The following is a 22,324-nucleotide window of genomic DNA, read 5'->3' as shown; positions in this document are numbered from 1 at the left end:
AGGGAGATAATATGTTATGTATGTGTATGTTTTTTTCTATTATGCAAAATCAATAAAAAATTATTTTTTTAAAAAAAGAGAGAGAGTGAAAGCAGGCACAGTGGATCTGCGGAAGGCGGCAAGAGGGCGTGTGTGTGTGTGTGTGTGTGTGACAAATGCAGAAAGTACCCCAGAGTATTCTGCACTACTGCAGAAGATGGCACGGGAGGCATACGGTTTGCATCAAGAAGCAACTCACATTCCCACTGGATACTTTTGCATTGGCTCGTCCCGCTGCCAATGTGACATACTTTGCACACGAGAACTGACACCAGCCATGCCCAAAGCAGCAAATGGGAATGTGAGGGGCTTCCAATCCAGTTACCTCTTTGGAATAACGCTGTTGGGTGCCAGAGTCCTTCAAGGTGGCCTCCACAGCTTCCCCTTGCTCGGCTCTTCCTGCCACACAGAACAGAAGACCAGGCTCTCTTACTTCCTACCACCCATTTAAAGTGACCCAATGACTTACAATCCAGGCTTCTCGAATGGGGTGTGTGTGCGTGGGTGTGTGTGCGTGGGTGTGTGTGTGTGTGGGAGAACGCTAACATTTGCTCCTTTAAAAGCCTCTGCCTCCCCTGCTAATTAATGGAGTGTGGAGCTGTCGGCCCATCGTTTAGAGCTAATAATGGACTAGCACATGCCACTCATTGGTCCCCGAGTGCCCAGCTCCCCTGACCCATGAATACAGTAAATCAGGTAATTTACAGTACTACTTGCCTGCCATTCCCCTGCCAGGCGCTCCTGCAAGGGGAATGGCAGGAAGCAGAATAGGATGGGGGGCAGGGGGTGTGGGAGGGTGCTAAATACGCCCAGGAGGATAGGAACCTCACATGGCGGCGGCAGCAGTCAACATTCAGAATGCTCGGCCATGTGGCTTCCAAAATAACTAGCCTCAGTGGTGGTGGGGCACTCACACAGAGACACAGCGTGACCTTCCAGCACACCCCAGAGTACAAATGGAGAGAAGACTGTTGCACTCGGGTCCTGTTTCCAGGTCTCCCATAGGCAGGATTTTTTTTTAAAGAAATCATCATTATGCTAAATAAGTGTAGCAGTGATCTTAGATTTGATGTCGGCAAACCGCATCAGATAGAAAGCTAGCTGTCCAAACCCTCAGCTGTCAAACGCATACATTAGTTTTAACGTACAGTGCTGGCAAGCCTTCCTGTACGTCAGTATGCATAAACACGCATTCACAAGTTGGGTCAGGGGGACATTAGAGGGCAGCAGGTCACTTACTGGACTGGCCAGAGTTGGGAGGATCCTGATGGAACCGGTTAGAGCAGGTTAGAACAGGGGAGGCTGGTCCAAGCCTGAAGGGTCAGACCCAGGTTAGGAGGAAGACAATGGGAAAATGGTGGAGTTGTAGGAAAAACACCAAGAGTCACAAGATGGAGAGGAGGGGGATGTTTAAGGAGTAAGGATGTGACAGGGAGAGGTCTGAGGAGTATGTGAGGACCAGGTACTTCCTCTATGGCGGAGTTTTGGGGTGTTGGCAGGATGTGACCTATGCAAGAACACCACCTCTTTGGGGCTTGACCAATTGTCATTGGATGAAGGATGTACCTCTAGTTAATAATTGTTAGTTCTGAAAATTTACAATAAAAGGGGGTGCCTGCTTTTGTTCTGGGCGACCTTCCGGATCCACATTCTGTCTCCCCGCTGTGTTCTTTATTGCGTGCTCCCCACAAATAAGCCTTTACATGTGAGCTGCAGCCACATCTGTTCCAGATTTAACCTTCAAGAAACTCTGGGAACTTTTCTAAGAGGGTGCCAGGAACCCATTTATCTTGTTGCTTGTTTTGGATCATGGTCACAATCTGAGAAGCATCTGAACTCCGCAGTCCATCCTCAGCGTACCACACTGTGCTTGTTCAGAAAGCATCAATAGAGAAAACAGGTGACTGGATGCAATGGTGCCAGGACATTACAAGAACTGGGCAAACTTCTTCCTCTTCTTAATTTAGAAGTAGCCAAGCAGGAAACCAAGTCCCTGTATACAAATCTTTTACAGCCCCTTGCTGCAGCAGGCAAGGCCCAGCCAAACTGGCAATGGAATTCTCCCACAAGGGTAAAGACACCTGCCCTTTTTTCAGGGAAGTCTGGCACTGCCGTGTGTAAACACATGCTCAGTGCTACCAAGCAATGGATCTATTTCAATGCATGCTGCAATATGAAGTGGTAGGGTGGACTAGACTGCTTTAAGCCATATGCAGGGGATGCCCCTCTTGTGTAAAGAAAGAAAGCAAAAAAGCAAAAGTTAAACACCATCCCGCAAGATTAATGCATATAAGTAGTTAACACAGCATAGAGAAGGTTTCAAAGCCCCTTTTTGTGCTAATTTCTATTTGCTGGGAAGTGTTGATTTTTTTTAAGTGAAGCCTTTCAAAATGGAATCCAGCTCCTGAAGTAGTTATAGTCCATGAAGTGGTATAGTCCAACCTCATTTATTCTGCTGCAAGTATAAATGAGACCTACGATTCCCGAGATCCCACCATAAAATCTGCTTACAATGGAACTTTTTTTCTGACCTTAGTACATGGAAAACAGTTCAAGAGAAAAAGAAAAACCCTGCTTCCCCCTGTTAAACAACAACACTTCCCACCTCCCAGAAAAAGAAAAACTTCAAAAATGTGTGCTATCTTGTTTTGAAAGCCAAAGGCACAAGATATCCTTTCTCAAGCCACAAAACACTTCCTCTCTCCTTCCTACTTCTTACCACCACCACCAGGGAGACCTGCAAAACACAGAAATAAATTATAAAGGAAAAACATTATCTTCTAGTGGGAACAAAGAATGGGCATTGTTTAATTTCTTTTCTTTCTTTCTTTCTTTCTTTCTTTCTTTCTTTCTTTCTTTAAGAGAGAGAGAGATAAGAGATTTTCTCCATGCAAATTGTGTGGAACTAGCATAACATGGGTATTCTTTGTGTCATGATCATTTCACATATGCCAAGGATGAGGCCAGGCACTCCAAATAGGTTCAGAGGCTGAGTCAAATTAACCCCTCCTGGGGTGGTGGTTGTGGGAACTGCAGAGGAAGCATTACGGAGACTTCTAGAAACAGAGGAAACGGCCCCACCACTAGCATACATCCTATTCTCCTTCCTCAGCCTCCTTCAGAAAACCCTAAACAAACAGCATTGAAATCAGAGGCATTTCCCCCAGAAAAGCAAGTTTTTTGACTTCCTGTTTTCTTTTAAAGCATGGAACCCTGGAAATAGATTCTGGCTTCATGATTATTTTCCTTTTTTAAACAAAAAATAATGAAATAAAATACGGAGCAAAACAATGAGCTATTTCCTGCAGCAAGCCTGGAAGGGATACCTCATAACTCACGTTCTGGTTTGTTCTGGACTGTGGGTGGGATATCCTAACTTACAAGGTCAGTGGGGAAAGAGTGTTCCCCCACCCCACCCCTTTCCAACACACATTACTCTTCACAACGGTCTCCTTAAAAAAATATCCTAAAAGTTTCAAATTACTGCAGAAATATCTGCTTGGGTGAGGTTAAACAAGTGGAATCATATGGGACGGGGGAGAAAGTTCCACAATTTTTCTACTTGGGATTTTCTAGCTATTGTCATGTCCCAATCGTCCAAGAGACCACACAGAGCACACAAATGGAAAAAAGAGATACAGCAATTAACTTTGGTGCTTTTCTGACTTCCGTTTGCCTGTGAGACAGGTGGAGTTGAGTAGCTAGGGTTGCCATATTTCAAAAAGTAAAAACCAGGACACCCTGAAAGTGGTTGAGCGTTTTTTAGGGAGACCCCAAATTGGTCGTTGTTTTAGGAAACCACTGAAAATGCGATTTTTCGATTGACTTGCCTACGATACAGGGAAAAGCGCCGCCTTTCGGAAATTCCCCCCGGACATCAATTCCGCCTTTGAAATCCCAGTAATGTCCGGGAAAATACAGACGTACGGCAGCCCTGTGTGCAGCAATAACCGTGAAAACCTAGCACAGGTGTGGTGGAATCTCTGGCCCTCCAGGTGTTGCTGAACTACAACTCCCATCATCCTTGGCCATTGGCCATGATTGGTGGGGCTGGTGGGAGCTGTAGTTCAGCATCATTCAGAGGGTAGGGGGCTCCTGAGTCCCAACCTAGTTAAGATGGACCTTTCCTCTTCTAAGTGCTGTTCCCCTTTGGAGAGGATCAGAGATCTGTATTCCAATCCTACTTGGGAGAGACCCAACCCAACAAGGCTTTTCTTCCTCTAGCAGAGGGTTAGTTAGACCACCAATCACGGGGGTCTTCTCCTTTAAGAGCAGGAGGAAGACTGGAGAGCAGGCTGAGCTCATTATACTCCAGCTACCTTCAGAAACTGCCAGATGTTTTCCCACAGATTACTAGCAGTGCTGTTTTCATCTTTCTCCATCGCTCGTCTTCCGCCCCCTCCACTTCAGCCCACATGCATACACAAGTCTCAAGGACTGGAAGCATCTCGCTGAAGGCCTTTCCTATTGATCACACATCTCACCCACTACATCCCACCACCACCCCCGTCAATTCTGGGCATGGCCCATCCAATGCTCTCCAGCTGTTCGCGGACTCCCATCAGTCCTGGCCAGCGCATCCAATGCTCAGGGGTGGTACATGTTGCAGTTTATCAGCATCTGGAGGGTGTGATATAGAGAACCCTTATATCTGGGAGATTATAGGGAATAGGTTAAAAAAAAAAGTAAAACCTTCCAAAACATTCCCCTTCCACGTGGGTGGGATCTAATTTCTTACACTGCTGCAAAAAGCCTCTGGGACTCCTTGGCGTTATAAGTGCCTTTCCTAAGGATTTGTGAATTTTTTAAAAATATTTTGTTATGTCTCTCCATTTTCTACTGATGGAAAAAATTGTACATAGTCCCTGCCCTCCCTGGTTTGAGCTGTGTTGCATAGAGCGTAACTACAGTAAATAATGATTAAATAAAACGAAAACAGGAATTATCCCTATCTGTAGGGGAGAAATGGATAAAATGTGGAGGTAGTTAAGGATGTTATAGACCTTGAAAGCGTGGCTGTCGTTCTACAATTGATTGACTCATAAGATGTTGTATATTTAAAAAGAAAACTAGCAACACCTAGCCAGGGTCCAAGATTGTTAACTTCCCCATCCACAACAATAAGTCTTCTGTGGTGTAATGTGCTTTACCAAGAGTCCACATTTTGGCCAGCTTACCACTGGCAGGTGAATTTATTCAATCAGATAAAAGCCATCATAAAAAGGTAAAGGGACCCCTGACCATTAGGTCCAGTCGTGACCGACTCTGGGGTTGCGCGCTCATCCCGCATTATTGGCCGAGGGAGCCGGCGTATAGCTTCCAGGTCATGTGGCCAGCATGACAAAGCCGCTTCTGGAAAACCAGAGCAGCACATGGAAACACCGTTTACCTTCCCGCTGTAGCGGTTCCTATTTATCTAGTTGCATTTTGACGTGCTTTCGAACTGCTAGGTTGGCAGGAGCTGGGACCAAGCAACGGGAGCTCACCCCGTCACAGGGATTCGAACCGCCGACCTTCTGATCAGCAAGCCCTAGGCTCAGTGGTTTAACCACAGCGCCACCTGGGTCCCATCATACTTTCCCCAAACCTGTGGAAGGGCAAGATTTCACCCTGACCTTGTGCAAAGCCTGTCAGGGAGACTTGGAATACAGCAATACATCTTCCAGTTTCGCCAAGTGTCTCCAAAGAGAGTGTAAGGTCAAGGAGAGGCCCCACACCCTTCTCCCGGGCTCCATAATAGTAGGAAGGCTCTCCCTAGCACCACAAACAGAGTGCAACAAGGTGTCTCCAAAGTTAATCCTCAAGGACAGCCTCTCCCAATATACGCCATCCCGGACTCTGCGTTCATCATTTGAGACCCTTCTTTATGTGCCTCCTCCACGTGAGGTCCAGAGCGCAGAAACACGAGAACAAGCCTTCTCTGTGGTGGCTCCCCATTCGTGGAATGCTCTCCCCAAGGAGGTTCACCCGGCACCTTCGTTATATATATTTTAGGTGCCAGGTGGAAATGTTCCTCTTCAACCAGGCCTTTGGCTGATTAATATTCTACAGCCTTTCAAATGTGTCTGTGGGAAGGGTGGGGTATTGTTTTGTTGTTAAGTGTTTGTAATCATTTACTTGTTTTAAAAAAAAGTAAAGGTAAAGGACCCCTGGATGGTTAAGTCCAGTCAAAGGCAACTATGGGGTTGCGGCGCTCATCTCGCTTCAGTCCGAGGGAGCCGGCGTTTGTCCACAGACAGCTTTCCGGGTCATGTGGCCAGCAGGACTAAAGTGTTCCTGGTGCAACGGAACACCGTGACGGAAGCCAGAGCGCATGGAAACGCTGTTTACCTTCCCATCACAGAGGTACCTATTTATCTACTTGCACTGGCGTGCTTTCAAACTGCTAGGTAGGCAGGAGCTGGGACAGAGCAACAGGAGCTCCCCCCGTTGTACCGATTCGAACTGCCAACCTTCTGATCGTCAAGCCCAAGAGGCTCAGTGGTTTAGACCTGTGTTTTATTCTGTGAACTGCCCTGAGATCTTATGATGAAGAGAGGTATATTACATATATACATACACACATGAACCCCTCTCTCCAGTCCTAAAGTGATATCCCTCCAAAGCTCAGCACAACACCAAAAATGAGATTCCACGCTCCCAGCAAGGTCTTTGGGGAGCACAGCCAGCCAAAAATGTGTGGGTCACATTTGCGGAGTCACAGTGCCATTAAGTGCCCTGTTCTCACCACATCCCTGAGCTAACGGACATCTGGCCACGGAAAGTGCAGGAAGCTGCCTTGTGCAGAATTGGATCCCCCCATCTACCTGGAATGAACCTGAAATCTTCTGCATGCAAAGACCTAGATAGCCAGGCTGCCTTTCTGTTTAATGGATCACATCCCACAGCTGTCCACCATTCAGGAGCCCTGCTTTGGGGTGGGGGGAGAAGCAGCAACTATGACCCTTTGGCCTCCCCTTCCCACAACCCTGCGGCATGTAAAGCTCCCTTGTTTGTCCACGCCATGCCCGTCAAAAGCATGTATCGTGTTCCACTGCCAAGCCCTGTGTACCGATTTTCTCCCACTCTCAAGACGCCACTTCTGAACAAACAAACAAAAACCAACACACAACCTTCTGCTTGTGGGGTTAAGGCACCTCTTTTCTGACTACAACTGGCCACAGCTGAGAACTCGGGGCTTATTAAAGGGATGGGGAACCCTTTAATTTATTGGACTACAACTCCCATCATCCCTGACCACTGGCAATGCCGGCTGGAGATGGAAGGAAATTGGGAGTCCAGCAGACTACCTCCCATCAAAAAGTTTTGCCCCACTCCCATCTTGTTAAAACTGGGCAGTGCTCCAACAGCTGTTTTCAGCTTTAAGGTTAATTGAACCAAAGGCCCATCATTCTAAAGAACATGTATTGATCCACAAAAGGCTGCCTACTCCAAGTAAGGTTCTGGCCCGGAATGGGCGTAGGGGGTGGGGAAGAGAGAGAGAAAAGGGTCTGCGGTCAATCATTACCAAGTTGGCAAGAATGTGACCGAAAAGCACCACAATGGGGCTACTGTGCTAGAAGCAAGGGTAGCAGTTTCCCCATCCCCCAGCCTCCTCCGCGAATCCTTTCCCTCACGAGAAGGCTCATGAAGGGGACCACTGTTGAGGTCTCTCTCTGCCTCCACCATGCTGGGACAAGGCGTGTCCGATCATTGTCAGGTTAGGGCTGGGAGAGGCCTAATGGGCCAGATGTCTACCAGGACTTACTTTCTTGATATGAGAAGTGTCGGAGTTCGAAGCCCCCCCCCCCGGAAGACCGCCCCACACTCCGGACCTCAGGTGGGTTCTGGCTGGCTATATGGACTCTCTTGAGGACACCCAGAGAGTCCTTTCTTCAAAAAAAAAAAAGGCAGCCTCTTCTTTTACACCATCATAGGGCTCGGGGATACCTGGTTTTCAAAACTGTGATAGACCACCAGCTAAACATCGGGATATACTGATTTATATCACGATGTCCGAAATAAGGATGGAGCTATGTACAGTCATACCTCGGTTTAAGTACGCTTCGGTTTGAGTACTTTCAGTTTAAGTGCTCCGCGGACCCGTCTGGAACGGATTAATCCACTTTCCATTACTTTCAATGGGAAAGTTCGCTTTAGGTTAAGTACGCTTCAGGTTAAGTACAGACTTCTGGAACCAATTGTGTACTTAAACCGAGGTACCACTATAGAGGCATCAAGTGGCTTCACAGTTTTCCCTGCATTGTGATTTTCTGCATAATGATTCACAATATATTGCCAAGTCAAAAATTAGGAAACCAGTATCACTATATGGACTTCAAACCAGTTTGGACGATATATCATTATCAATACAGTCATACCTCGGAAGTCGAACGGAATCCGTTCCGGAAGTCCGTTTGACTTCCAAAATGTTCAGAAACTAAGGCACAGCTTCCAATTGGCTGCAGGAAACTCCTGCAGGGTAGGGTTAAGGAACAATAGTATTGTTCTTTTTCATAGAATCATAGAGTTGGAAGAGACCACAAGGGCCATCCAGTCCAAGCCCCTGCCAAGCAGGAAACACCATCAAAGCATTTCTGACAGATGGCTGTCAAGCCTCTGCTTAAAGACCTCCAAAGAAGGAGACTCCACCACACTCCTTGGCAGCAAATTCCACTGTCGAACAGCTCTTACTGTCAGGAAGTTCTTCCTAATGTTTAGGTGGAATTTTCTTTCTTGTAGTTTGAATCCATTGCTCTGTGTCCGCTTCTCCGGAGCAGCAGAAAACAACCTTTCTCCCTCTTCTATATGGCATCCTTTAATATATTTGAAGGATGTCTACTGCTGTTTGCTTCATCCCATAGTATATACTGTAATAATGTTTGGAATTTATTTATTTATTAAGAAAAGGAACAATGCTTACTAGTTTGGGCCCCAGAATGATCTGTCTGCAGCAGATCATTATGCTAACTGTGTGGTGAGGACAACACTCTATAGTGTTGAACTTGCGTTGAGAACAGGTCCCAGAACTGAGCTCCGGTACAAGAGCTCAGTACAAGTCGAACCCTGTGGCGTTTTGAAAAGTCACAAAGAAAAAACTTTCAGAATGCACAGCTCAGCGCTGGCATTGTAGGTTCAAATTCAGTGCTGCCAGCTCGGCGCAAGGATCCCTTGCCAATTCCCAAATTCACCATTTGTATGCGGTAGGTGTGTGGCTACACACTTTTCTGGTATTTCAAGTTCACAGATGCAAGGGAAGGGAGAGAGAGAAGGAAACCTAGCTGGGAAACTCGAGCATCTGCCAAGCAGCAAGCTATAAAAAAAAAGCCACCAGCAACCAGAGAGTACAATTTATAGAAAGAATACAGATGTGGAGAATATGGAGGGGAAGATAATAAAATGTTAAGAATTCAGAAGCCCATTACACATTTCTCCCTTTGAATCCTCATTCCGTGATTTAACTCCTTGAACCCATTCATCAGATAATTTGCAAGATTCCACCCACCCCACACAATGCTGAGGTCTAGAAACTTTATTTTACTTCTTTGTAATAAAAAAAGATCAAGAAAACTAAGATTTGAAGTGGGCTGAAAAATCCACAGGTCCCATACTGGGGTACCTCATTCCGCCCTACCAAAAGTTCAATTTAATTTTTAAAAGCTGGCTTGCACACACACAGCTGCATAATCTAAGGCAGGAAAAATATGAGCCAATGAACAGTAAACACAAATATATTTATCGGCGAGATGTACAGCAGCTGTTCACACTCTCATGCAAATCTCAAGAGGTTTCCAGGATAGATGGGTAGCCACGTTCCAAGAGATGACTGGATGCTCAAACCTGGTGATGTCACAACCACACAGTCTTGTGAACGATCTCACATCTGGTGGTCTGTAGTGTGCAAGAATTACCTCTGGGCAACGAGACAGGGGAAATTTGCAAAAGCTGGCTTTTTCCTCCTACTATTAAACGACAAATGACTAATGTGTGGGCTGGCAGGCTGCTAACAGTTGTAGACTTCATTTACAAAGCAATGTAGTAATTTCCAAATCAGCTAAACAGTGTGAACGAGGAGGGTGGTGGATCTCAATGAACACAGTTCAGTGCTAAACAGCACAGAGATTGTTCTACCTGCGACGTACGTTTGCTCCATATTCTAAAATCTCCTGGCAAGAAATTCCCAGGACATGCCACACTCGGGTGCAGAATTCCAGCGGCCTAGCACACCGGCCTAGTGGTGGTGGTGAGGGAGCAGAAAAAACTTTCCTCTTGGCTTGAGTCTGCTTGGCGGCCTGCCGACTTCTGCAAGGATGGAGTGTCCTTTTAAACCACAAATAGCACTTTAAAAAAAAAAGTTAAAAGAACCACACATATGCAGCATAATGAGCTAGGATTTCTCAAGGAACCACATGGATTTAAGAGGCGTACCCTCCCGGGCTCGCTGCATCCACACCCCATAAAGGCAAAATTTCCACACAGAGATGAAAAGTAAAATTGCAAAGAACACCGGGGGAATTTCTTCGCAGCATAGCCTGCTACCCGTCTCCAAGCCGTTTTAACAAGTCCCAAGAGGCCAGGCAAGTACCCGGAGTATTCTCTTCCACGCTCCCTCCATTATTACTATCTTTTTGCAGACACAAAAACTCTCCTCAAACATGCAGCAAATGACGTGATCGAGACTAATATGAACCCTGAAGCAAGGAGGAGCAAAAATTAACAAGACGCTGCTACGTCTCGCTTTAGGCCCGGGGCCTATTTGCTTTCAGTCCTCAGAAATGCTAGTTCAGGATTAATGAAACCCTGCCCCCCCCCCAAACACACAATGTTGAGAACCCTCGCATGTCCATTAGCATCTTACTTCAGGGAAATATTTCACATTTCTAGAAGCTAGAAACATTAAACTGTTTAGGAACGAGCCCCTTCCTCAGAGATGGTGGGGAAAGAGAAAAAATGTCCAAATTCTTAGGGGCCAACAATCCATTTTCTGCACAGCTATTTCCAGACTCGAGCCCAACCAGGTAGCTGAAATAAAAGAGCTGCTCTCTCCCCCTCCCGCTGCAAGCCACTGACTGGTGCTCACGGGCATCTCTTGCCTTCGCCTCACATTCTGTTCCCTTCGTAAAACCTCCACGCCCATTGCCTACACCTTAGCCATACCCAGAGCTAGCAATTTGAACAATGCACACACTGGAAAATGCATCCTTTTCTTGTGGCACAATGGAGACTTTTTATTGGCATCAGCATAAAGTGGAGGCCAAAGCTAACTAGACTTTAATTAGAACACAAGAGAGAGAGAGAAAGGTGAAGGTATCATCTCCAGGTATACAGAAACTGGGTGTATCAACTCACCAAGGATGGGCACTCTCCATATAATCATTAGCGCTCAAATCAGTCCCTTTGTGTATGTGTGTATTTTTACTGTAGATTCTACCAAGAGGTTCAGAGAACACATAATTTACCCCCTTATGAAGCAGTTTCCTGATTGATCCTTAAAGACCCTTCGGAGTATTTTTTCTGAGGGGGAACTAATGAATCCATTACTGAAGAGGTGCCATTATATCCGAATGTTGTGATATCTCTTAGACCTGCCACGATCACGCGGCACCTTTTGTTCTTCTGAGGTGGAGATTATGCATTTTTACAGTTTGTACTATCTTTAATGGTGGGTCGGCCGTAATAAATATTTGATTGGTGGAACTCTGCATCCATACAGAATCGCTCTCCCCAACAGCACAACTGTATGTTTAGAGAGAGGAAATCTTCCGAGCCCATGATTAATATGAGAGACGAATTCCTAGGACCAGTATTCACTCCGGAAATCTTGCTTTTCACCCCAAACACAACCTGCTCCTCACCCTACTCCCCTTTATAGGCTGTTCACACTTAGCAATTTACTCACTGCTTGAACTACCATCGGGTGTGTCCCCCGCTACCATACGTTTACACCTGATCAGCCATAATATGATGCTAAATTACTGCTGGGAGATTTAGCAGTAGTTTCAAGCCTTCGGGGAAGGGAGAGCAGTAATACATCCACTGCAGGTGATTCTCATTAAGCCTCCAGTTCGGCTGGGCAGAAGAAATAGTTGAACAAGAGAGCTTTTTCTTCTTCTTCTAAGAAAGGCATCTTCCATTCCTCCCCACTTTACTCAGTGCCGGTTTCTCTCCTTCTCAGCCATGGGACAACACAAACAGGAACGAAAGCAGCTTAATTCCTGCTGAAGTCATCGCTTCCTGCCAAAGATCACATGGAAGTCAAACCGCTGCTGTCAAGTATGGGGGGGGCGGGGGCGGGAAGGAACTTGGCCACAGAATCTACCCAAGTGATGCTGATGCGACCCCGTGTCAAACTACGGACTCAGAATCCATATAGAATAGGAGCAGCAGTGACAACAGTACTGAAATCTTAGCATGTGGCACAAAGCTAAAAAACGGTTCCTGCCTCAACTTTGTACTAGCCATGTCCATTTGGAAAATAAAAGGCAATGGGCGTGGTTTGAAAGCCTTTCCCTCAAATCTCAAGTGTCTGTGTTTATTCAGTAGTGAAGGAAAGGCATTCTACACATGCTCAGAGGCATCCTTATTAGTCACGTTGCAGGGCTTAGCCCTGCCACTGATAACCAGTTCCCAAGGCGAGAGTGTCTCAACCTAAATCTCTAGCAAATGGTCCATGTACAGGTGGTGATCATTTTGTGCACGTCCAAGTGACGTGTGGGTCGCCGACGCACACAGGGGGCCAGGAATGGAGCCCCCGTGCAAAATGATCACCACCTGTGCTACTATCCTGAACTCCTTGTTTCCATAGTTTGTCAGCCGCCTCTTGGGCTTCAGTACGTTATGTTTCTTGCTGGGAAACACTTAAGTTGTTGACACATAAGCTCTGGCTCATCAGAATCATTCCCAGAATCATATTTTCAACACTACAGCCTGGCCTTTGGATCGACTAAAGTGATAATAGAGACACGAGTTTTCTGAACATGTGCAAAGAGTTCCTTTTCTCAGGGGCTTTCTGAATAGCCACAGACAGCCCCTGACACAAATGATATTTTAGGGAACAGGGGTTCCAAAATGTAACTTATTTACATAATTCATCTCCTCCACCTTCAAAAACAAATTACAGTGGTGCCTCGCTAGACGAAATTAATTCGTTCCACGGGTCTTTTCTTATAGCGAAAAATTCGTCTAGCGAATCCCATAGGAATGCATTGAAAAAATTTTGAATTTTTTTTTTGCCCATTGAATTTCAATGCATTCTTATGGGAAACCGCGATTTGCTAGACGAATTTTTCGTAAAACGCATTCGTCTAGCGAGGCAAGCTCCGCTCGAAAAATCCTATCGTTAGGCGGAAATTTTGTTAAGCAGGGCATTCGTTATGCGAGGCACCACTGTATATTTCCTGGGCAGCTAACAGAGTATAAAAAGACCTGTGCTGGCTGGGGGGGGGGATGATCTGGAGGGCACCAGGTTGGGGAAGGTAGCACTGACCTGGAACTTAATAGGAACACACTGTTGGAATTACACCCACAATGGCAAATTGTTAAAATTTAGAATGAGGAGGGGGGGTGGCATTGAAAAATGAAATTGAAGAGCATTGCAAAGCAAAAGCCAGAGGCAAGGTTCCGCCACATTTTTTAAAAAAAAGGAAAAAAGGAAAGAAAGAAAGGACATCCCATCCGGTTAAAAAAGCACCAGCACAACCGGATAAATTAGACAGGCAGGCAGGAACTTCTGTACACTGCAAAGCAGATAAGCAGGGAAGCATGGAGCCTGTGGGGGAGACCAAGTTGACAAGGAAACTCAAATGAAAGGAAAGAACAAGAAAAGGCGTGGGTGACTTTTTAGTTCGGAACCGGAAGATGGACAAGGCCCATTCTGGGTAAGAGTACTTGGCTGCAGAAAGCTAGATCCAGCAATGAATACGTCTTAAAAGAAAAGGACCTGCCCAGAAGTCAAATGCCCCAATCCCAGATACGTAGGAGGGAGGCCGCAGCGCTTTGATGGCAGCATAGAAGCCCAGTGTAGAAATGTCTACACATGATCAGAGGCACACTCTTTTTTACTCTTACATGTCCTTGGGCTCTAAGAACACGTGTCAGGATGGCGACAAATTTGAAATAAAGCCTTAAAATATACAGCCCATGAATAGGATAGGATAAACTCATGGCTGTTCATGCAAATATATGATGGGAAAGATTGCTACATCAACAGCACGGGAAGTTTTAAAAGCAAATTGCACGTTTGGGATGGGGTAGGTAGGGGAACACCTTGCTTTTTAAAAGAGCATCCACTGGGATTTTCCAGGAGCGAGGGAAAATGTTAAGCAAGCAACACCTTTGCAATGGCTCACAAGGGCCAAGACGACCTCAAAGCGGAAGCTCTTTCCAAAGCCAGGACTTAACCATAGATGATGTGCAGAAAAATCAAAGAACAAGATTTCTCAGGACATGTGCAGAAGGAATAGACGTAATGGCAACCGGGGCCCCTCATATCGCAAGACAGGCAAACAGAGCTTCCTGGTCAGAACATGCAGTTAACTTTCAGCATGTGCCCTTAAAATGCATTGCCTTGGCCCTGGCCCATATGGGCAGAAGGCAGGGAAGGGAATGGGCTTGTAGCATGGACTCTAGCGCTTTGTGTTTGTTTTTTTAAAAACTTCTATGCAAGTTAAAGAAAGAAGAAAGGAATGTCAGGAAGCCTAGAGCCTCCTCTCTCCTTGCAGGTCATCTAGGGAAGTTGTACATATATGCATTTTACAGTGGGGCATATTAAAAAATACTAATCACCCACCTGTGGTCTAAAGTGGTACAGTGCCCAATACTGCCATGATCAGCTACTTATTTAATGTGAAATGGGGGGGGGGGATACATTCAAAAAGCTAGCATGGAGAAAGGTGAAGAGGAAGCATGCCTAGCAAGAATGGAGACCTGAAACAAAATGAATCAGGAAAGCTCAGAGGCAGATCCACCGGATTTGAGGAGGGGCGGTGTTACACTGCAATATGGGGCAATCCCCAACAAGTGCCCATGTCAAAACCATACTGAGCTCAAAAGATGGGGAAATAGCTCTACGGAACATCCACCCCTGCAGCAATTACCGTAGCATTGCCCAAGAATGGCAGAGGCATGTGGATCCCCTTCTTGAATGCAAGCAAATGACGCATGGATATTCCACAAGTAAGGACCCACCTAAAAGCACCGCAGGTTCCCTGCTGGGCGCACTGAGCAGCCACATGACCCACATCCTCTTTGATCCCACCTAGCTCAACCAGTAACCAAACTCACCTCCCAAGCAGCTATTTTCCTTCCTGTTTTCCTGAATCAGCAAGAGTCTTTGATGCTAGCATACCAGCAAACTTCAGATAGCAGATTCCCTCCCCCCCCCAAAAAAAGGCCTATCCCTGAACCATAACCACAAGCATCAAGGCCACACACCCCTACCCAGCTATTAACTCCATCCAAAGGACAAAGGCGGGGGTACAAGAGAACATACCATTCTGCCCCACTCCCCATTTTCCACGCCAGCACCATGCTTACATCACATACAGGGACATAGGAAGCTGCCTTATACTGAGACAGGCTAACTCAGTATTGTCTACACAGACTGGCAGGGGCTTGCCAAGGTTCCGGGCAGAGGACCTTCACAGCTTTGCTGCACACCTTCCTCGTGCAAGACATCTGCACTGCCACTGAGCTACAACTGTGTTTTACTCCAGAATTTAGAAACAAAACACTAAACCACCTTGGGTTCCAAATTCACAGGCGCTACCACAGATTAGAACCCCCACTTTGTATATGTTCACATTCCCACAGTTGAATCACCTTGAGTGGGGAAAGTATGACAGGACATTCCCAGCCCTACCTGGAAATGCCAAGAGACTGAACCCAGAACCTTCTGCACTCAAAGCAGGTCCACCCTTCACCACGAACACACACACCCCTCTTCATCTCCCCACCCCCTTCATCCAGTATGAGCTTCCAGCACTTGCCCAGTTTAACCTCTCTCTCTTTCCTCCCAGTAAATTCTCCCTGGGATCACGGAATTGTAGAGTTGGGAGGGAACCACGAGGGTCATCTAGTCCAACCCCCAGCAACACAGAAATCTTTTTTGCCCAACACAGGGCTCGAAGCCACAGCCCTCGGATTAAGAGTCTCCCGAACAGCCCCTCCTGATCCTCCAAACCCACCCAGCATAATCCTTCTCTCCGCTCCGGGTCAGGCTTCTCTGCATGCCTACCCAGTTCGACCCAGGATCGCCAGCCCAGCTTCTTCAGCGCATATGCACAAACACACACCCCACACACACCCCTCCAGACCCACTTTCCTAGCTCCGGTGCGGGCTCACCTCGGGACTCCTTGGCGGCGGCGGCGGAATCCCAACCAGGCAAAAGGCGACTCCATTCATCGGGCGCGGCGCTGGCCCCGACGGGGAGAACGAGCGGGACGGGAAGCGAGGGCCGGCGGCGGCGGCGGCAGCAGCAAGCAGCAGCAGCACCAGCAGCCAGGCTGGGGAGACTTTCGCTCGGCTGGGCCAGGCTGCCCGGGCGGCTCCGCCTCTTCCACGGCAGGAGGAGGAGGGAGAAGGGAAAAGGGAAGGCCGCCCGCCCGCCCGCCCGCCCGCTAAGCCGGCCAAGAAGCGGGGGAGGAGCGGCAGTAGCGGGTGGACGGGCAGAGCTTTCGGGAGAGACCCCCGCCCCGCCCTGGAGGGGTTTTTTTCGGGGGCAGGCGGTGGAGGGAGAGAAGGGCGGGAAGGGGAGGCGGAAGCGCACACAGGGGGCTAAAGAGAGAAAGGGACGGAGGGGGGTGAGATAAAAGTCGAGGGCTGGGGGGAAAAGGCCACCAGCCCAACCGGGAAGGAGACCCTCCCTCGAGGCAGGGGCAGAAACATGGGCGTGGCCAAGGAGGGGCAGGGGGGCAGCTGCCCTCCCAATCAAAAGAATAAATAAATGTATAACAAACTGAGGTTCTGCTCCCCCCCAAAAAAAAAACAAAGGGTCTGCCCCCACCCAACAATAATCCTGGCTACGCCCATAGGCAGAAAGGCAGGCTTGGGAGACGCAAGAGAAAGGAGGACGAGCGGGACTCGGGTCCTTGGAGATCGGGGCCGGTGGTCTCTCTCTCACACAAATGAACAGGGCAGAAAGACGAAGAGGGGCGCCTAGAAAAGGGTTTCCCAAACTTGGGTCGCTAGCGGTTGTTGGACTACAACTCCCATCATCCCTAGCTAGCACGACCAGTGGTCAGGGATGATGGGAACTGTATTGCGGGGGGGGGGGGCAGCTGGAGACCCAAGTTTGGGAAACCCTGGATTAGAATAGAGGGCACAGCTGCGCTAGGCTGTGCTAGGCTAGCCCTACTCAGAGTAGGCCCACTGAAACAAAGGCGTCGAAGTTAGTTGCGTGCATTCACTTCAATGGGTCCATCACTTCCAAAAATGGGACGTTTCTTCCATTTCTGGGCAAAGGAAACGACACTTCCAGGTGACATCTGAGGACACACAGCAGCATTAAGGGGCGGGGCCATTTCAGTTCCCAAAGGCTGGGAAGTAAGGGGGTTGATCAGCCACACAACCATAGCTGTCCCCCGCCTTCCGCAATGTTGAACCTGTGTTTAAAGTTCAGTTCAATGCCTTAAGCTTGCGGAAGAACACAGCCCAAGACAGGGGGTAAGTCTTGTTTAAGGGAAAGGCTGGCCCAGAACAGGAAGCTCAAAGGCCAGAGAAGAGAAGAGATACCAGCATAGTCCAATAGAATACCATACAGGACCAGCTAAAGGGGCAGTGTGGGGTGGGCAGGGAGGGGGGCAGGAGAGAGAGAAAGACAACAGGCTGTCACAGCCAGGCACAGAAAAAACTAGCAATCTGAGGCCTGGCATCAGAGAAAAGCCAGGGGCGGGCAGCCTGGTACGGACAGTCGGATGCGCCAACTATGCGCTGGTACAGGCTGAAGGAGGTTCATCACAAGGCATATGTCACAGGGTGTTTTGTGTGTGTGTGTGTGTGTGTGTGTGTAAGGTTGCAGCAAGGATTGGCACACCCCCAGTGGGAGCAAGGAGGAGGAGCTACACACAAGTTCGAGATGTGGTGTGAGGGATTTATTCTTGGACCCAGAGTCTTTAAATAATATAGAAGCACCGGTCTTCAAAGGAAGGCAGAGATGCACAGCGGCGGATAATAATAATTATTTGTGCTTCCATGCTACGTTTCCATGTGATCAAAGCATTTTACATACACTGTATCCACAGCCTGTCCAACAGCCCGGAAAAGCAGAACCATTCCAGATTTTGAAACGGGTTGTGTGGGTGAAGAGCTGAGACACAGAAAACAGTGGAGGAGGCAAGATCTCCCAGCTCGCTTTCTTAGCTGCAACATCGTACACCAGATCTCATCAACGTGACGTCCTTGACTGGAGTCTGCTTTTAGGGGCTGGAGGACCCATCCCTGAACACAAGCAGCAAGAGATGTCACGTACTGAGCAACCACACACCCACCTGCCCCATGGTAGTGTTGGAGGGGCAGGAATGATCTACCAAGGTTGCCCCCTTTCTACAGCCAAGCAGTTTCCCCCGATGTGTCAGGGACCTTCACTGCCCCAAGTCATTTTCCTGTCCTTCCATAAGAGGGGATGTGATATCATATCCTGGCTAGTCAGTTAATCAATCAACTCCTCACGACAGGACAGGGTGGGGGTGAGGAGCTACGTAGCTATATGGATGCATGGCATGTCTTCCCCCACCTCCCTGGCTTTGAAACAGGAGCAGTATGGCCCTTCTTTGTAGATACCGTGTGATGTACAATTCCTAGGAGCAGTGTGCCATCGGGGCAAGGCCTTAGGGCAGACGGCCAGCACACACACACACACACCCCGGAAAGAGCAGGAAGGCCCTTCCCCCAAAAACGCAGCAGGGCTGGCTTAAAACATTTCGAAGTGAAGCCAAAGCCGGGCTCAGAGCAGCTAACACCAAATATAAAACAACTGGTTAAAATACAACTCAACAACAAGACTAAATAGATCAAAATTAAATTAAAAATGCAGCCTCATACAAAAGGGAAAATGGGGGAGGGAATCATGTTGGCTCCAGGCCAAATGCCAGCTCTGTCTTACAGGCCCTGTGGAAAGAAATCAGTTCCTCACTTCTGCAATAGTCCTACCCTTTTACTAGCAATTCCTGCCTTCCAGGAACCTGATTGTTGTTACAGAGGAACGAGCAAACACCACCACTCTGCCCATGCTCAGAGTGACCCTTTACTAATCCATGCATTCCAGGGCTGATGAGCACTGGCATTTACAAAATGGACCCATGTGCTGAAAAACTAAGCTGTGGTTGAGAAGGGGGGAACAAAAGGTGTAACCATTATTTATCAGTTCAGCACTCTGTGGGCATCTGGAGTTAAGCCTCACAAAACCGCGGGCCAGCACGTAGCTCAGATTCCACAGCTGTAGGACTGTATCCTATTTTGTATTATTTGATCATAGCTCCCTTTATCTAGAAGAGGTGGGGCGGGGAATAATAACAAAAAAAGAATGAAGAGAATCTATGCCCTCTGCTGGCTCTGGAGGGCAGCACAAGTTAGCAAGGAAAGTGGAGCTTCTTCCGTTTTGGGGGTGAATTGAGGCGGCACCTTCCTACCTCTTCCCAGCTCTTGAAGTTCAAGGCTGGATTATCAAAAGGTATGGCTGCCACCTGTTTGTAGTTTTCTTCCTGGAGGGAACGAAGAGAGTGGCACCCCAATACAATAAGGCAGCAAGCCGTAGATTAAAAATATGATAAACATAGAGATGCCTTGGTAATATGGCAGTTTTCATTTCCAAAAAGAATGTTACAGTTCAGCAAGGGGAGCAATTATCTGAAATCTATGTTCCGACTGATACACTTTCAATGTTTACAGAGGCTGGATGAAGCACAATTCCTGCCAGGAGCTGAAGCAAGCTAGCCAAGTGTTTGAACTGGACACAGTCCCATTCTTTGGACACCCATGCCATTCCTATACAAGCTCCTATAGCTTTCTTTATACTGCACACTTTTTCAATAAATAAATAAATATTCTAGCATGATTTCTACTATAAGAGCACTTTACTGTATACATCTCTTACTACAAGCGACTGCTCACAGGTGACTTATTATACCAGCCACCACTGATAGATAACAGAAGGGGCCTAGTATTCAATGGCTGTTGTTCAGCTACAGGGAATCCTTAGCAGAGACAAACCTCTAACAGCATCTATATTTTCATATACTGTATATTTTAAACAAAATGTCAGCCAATCAACAGTATCTCTTACGGACGGGGCCCATTCGCAAAGAGAACAGGAGGCTAAATAAAAAAAATTCCTTCAGTAGCACCTTAAAGACCAACTAAGTTTTTATTTTGGTATGAGCTTTCGTGTGCATGCACACTTCTTCAGAAGTGTGCTCTGAAGAAGTGTGCATGCACACGAAAGCTCATACCAAAATAAAAACTTAGTTGGTCTTTAAGGTGCTACTGAAGGAATTTTTTTTATTTTACTTCGATCCAGACCAACACGGCTACCTACCTGTAACCAGAACAGGAGGCTAATAGCTGTTTTTGGACTACAACCCCCATCATCCCTAGCTAGCAGGACCAGTGGTCAGAGATGATAGGAATTGTAGTCCAAAAACAGTTGGAGACCCAAGTTTGGGAAACCATGGTCTAGATCAGGCATCCCCAAACTGCGGCCCTCCAGATGTTTTGGCCTACAACTCCCATGATCCCTAGCTAACAGGACCAGTGGTCAGGGATGATGGGAATTGTAGTCCAAAACATCTGGAGGGCCGAAGTTTGGGGATGCCTGGTCTAGATTTATGCCTATACTGTGTTCCACCTTGATTGTGGCAACATTTTCTTAGCCATAGTGGCTAGTACTGTAAGTTGGCAGTCCCCAGTTCAATCTCACCTTAGTTGATGGACGAGAAACCTGTAGTCTTACTGGACTGCAACTCCCATCATCCCTGACTATTGGCCATGCTGGCAGGGGCTGATGGGAGTTGGAGTCCAACACCTGGAAAGCCACAAGTCTCCCACCAGCACCTTAAGCAAAGCATTATCCAATCAGATGCATCGTCCCCATCTGCAAAATGGGGATAAAACTGGCTTGCCTTATACAACTGAAATTATAGATATAAATGCTTCTTCAACATTGAAATATGCTTTAGAAATGCTGTTTTATTCTTAAAAAAGAAAAAGGGGAGGCAGGGAGAATGGGAATAAGACTGTGCATTGTATTTTAAAAGGTTTTGGGTGGCATCTACACACTCTATAACATAAGAAGCAAGCAGGATTCACATTTGAAAGTGCACCTAATTTATGACTGTACTGTAGTTTCTAAAGAACGGATATCCAAGACACGCCATTGAGTTTCCACAGAAAACCCACTAAGCAGGAAAGTGGACACGCCATAGAGATGAGGACACAGCTTTCACACATTCTCAATCACATAATTGTACAAAGGTAGGCTGTTCTCCTACACAAAAGGGCTCCCTCTCCAATGCTGTACATCAGGCATCCCCAAACTGCGGCCCTCCAGATGTTTTGGCCTACAACTCCCATGATCCCTAGCTAACAGGACCAGTGGTCAGGGATGATGGGGATTGTAGTCCAAAACATCTGGAGGGCCGAAGTTTGGGGATGCCTGCTGTACATCTATGCAGCTTATTCATCACAAGACCATATCATAGGACTCTAGGTCAGCAGGGCGTAATCTGTATTTTTCCACAGTCCAAGAGAATGCAACCTTTTTACTTGGGTCAGCACAGGCATTAAAAATGCTGCGAGTCTTGAACAAGCAGTTCAAGAATACCACTGAACGACAAACCCCAAACCCTGAAAGACTTAATGAGGTTCTCTTGCTAAATAAGGTCTTGCTTCACATCACTGAATCTCTTTTCACTTTTCAGCCTGTCATTCACATTAAAAGGTAGAGAAACCTGATTCAAGGGGAAAGAGGCAACAGTAACTTTGGAATTAAACCCAACCCTCTGCCCAATGAGACCCTAGGCATCCCAACATCTTCTCAAAAATAAGTGTGCGTTAGTGTCCTGCTCTTCAACAAGTGTCTCCGAGTTCACCAACATATGGAGAGCCAAAGGTGCCACACACCTGTTCTAACAGCCATGCACGACAGAAATTATTTCTCCATCTCCTGGAAAAACACCGCTCCACTCCATAAACTACCAAGCTTCTGGAAAGCTCTGAGTTTGTGGCCTTCAAGGATGCTAAGCAAAATGAATTTATTTGTGTGTGCACAGATAAAAGGCAGTTAATCTTCCCCAGGGCTTTCCCTTATCTCTT

At 47.2% G+C, this 22,324-nt stretch overlaps 1 protein-coding gene across 1 annotated transcript in view; it reads right to left on the bottom strand.

Moving 5' to 3' along the window:
- Window positions 1-16,529, bottom strand: part of ARHGAP23 (Rho GTPase activating protein 23) — a 152,437-nt gene extending 135,908 nt beyond the window's left edge. Inside the window, exon 1 of the mRNA XM_035135511.2 lies at window positions 16,361-16,529. Coding sequence (XP_034991402.1) covers window positions 16,361-16,420 — 60 coding nt within the window. The 5' untranslated portion in view covers window positions 16,421-16,529. The remainder of the gene's footprint in view (window positions 1-16,360) is intronic.
- Window positions 16,530-22,324: the final 5,795 nt, after the last annotated feature.

Source organism: Zootoca vivipara, chromosome 13 (genome assembly GCF_963506605.1).
Source record: "Zootoca vivipara chromosome 13, rZooViv1.1, whole genome shotgun sequence".
NCBI lineage: Eukaryota > Metazoa > Chordata > Lepidosauria > Squamata > Lacertidae > Zootoca > Zootoca vivipara.
The sequence above is the reverse complement of the archived record's forward strand: the minus strand, read 5'-3'. Positions and strand labels throughout refer to the sequence as shown.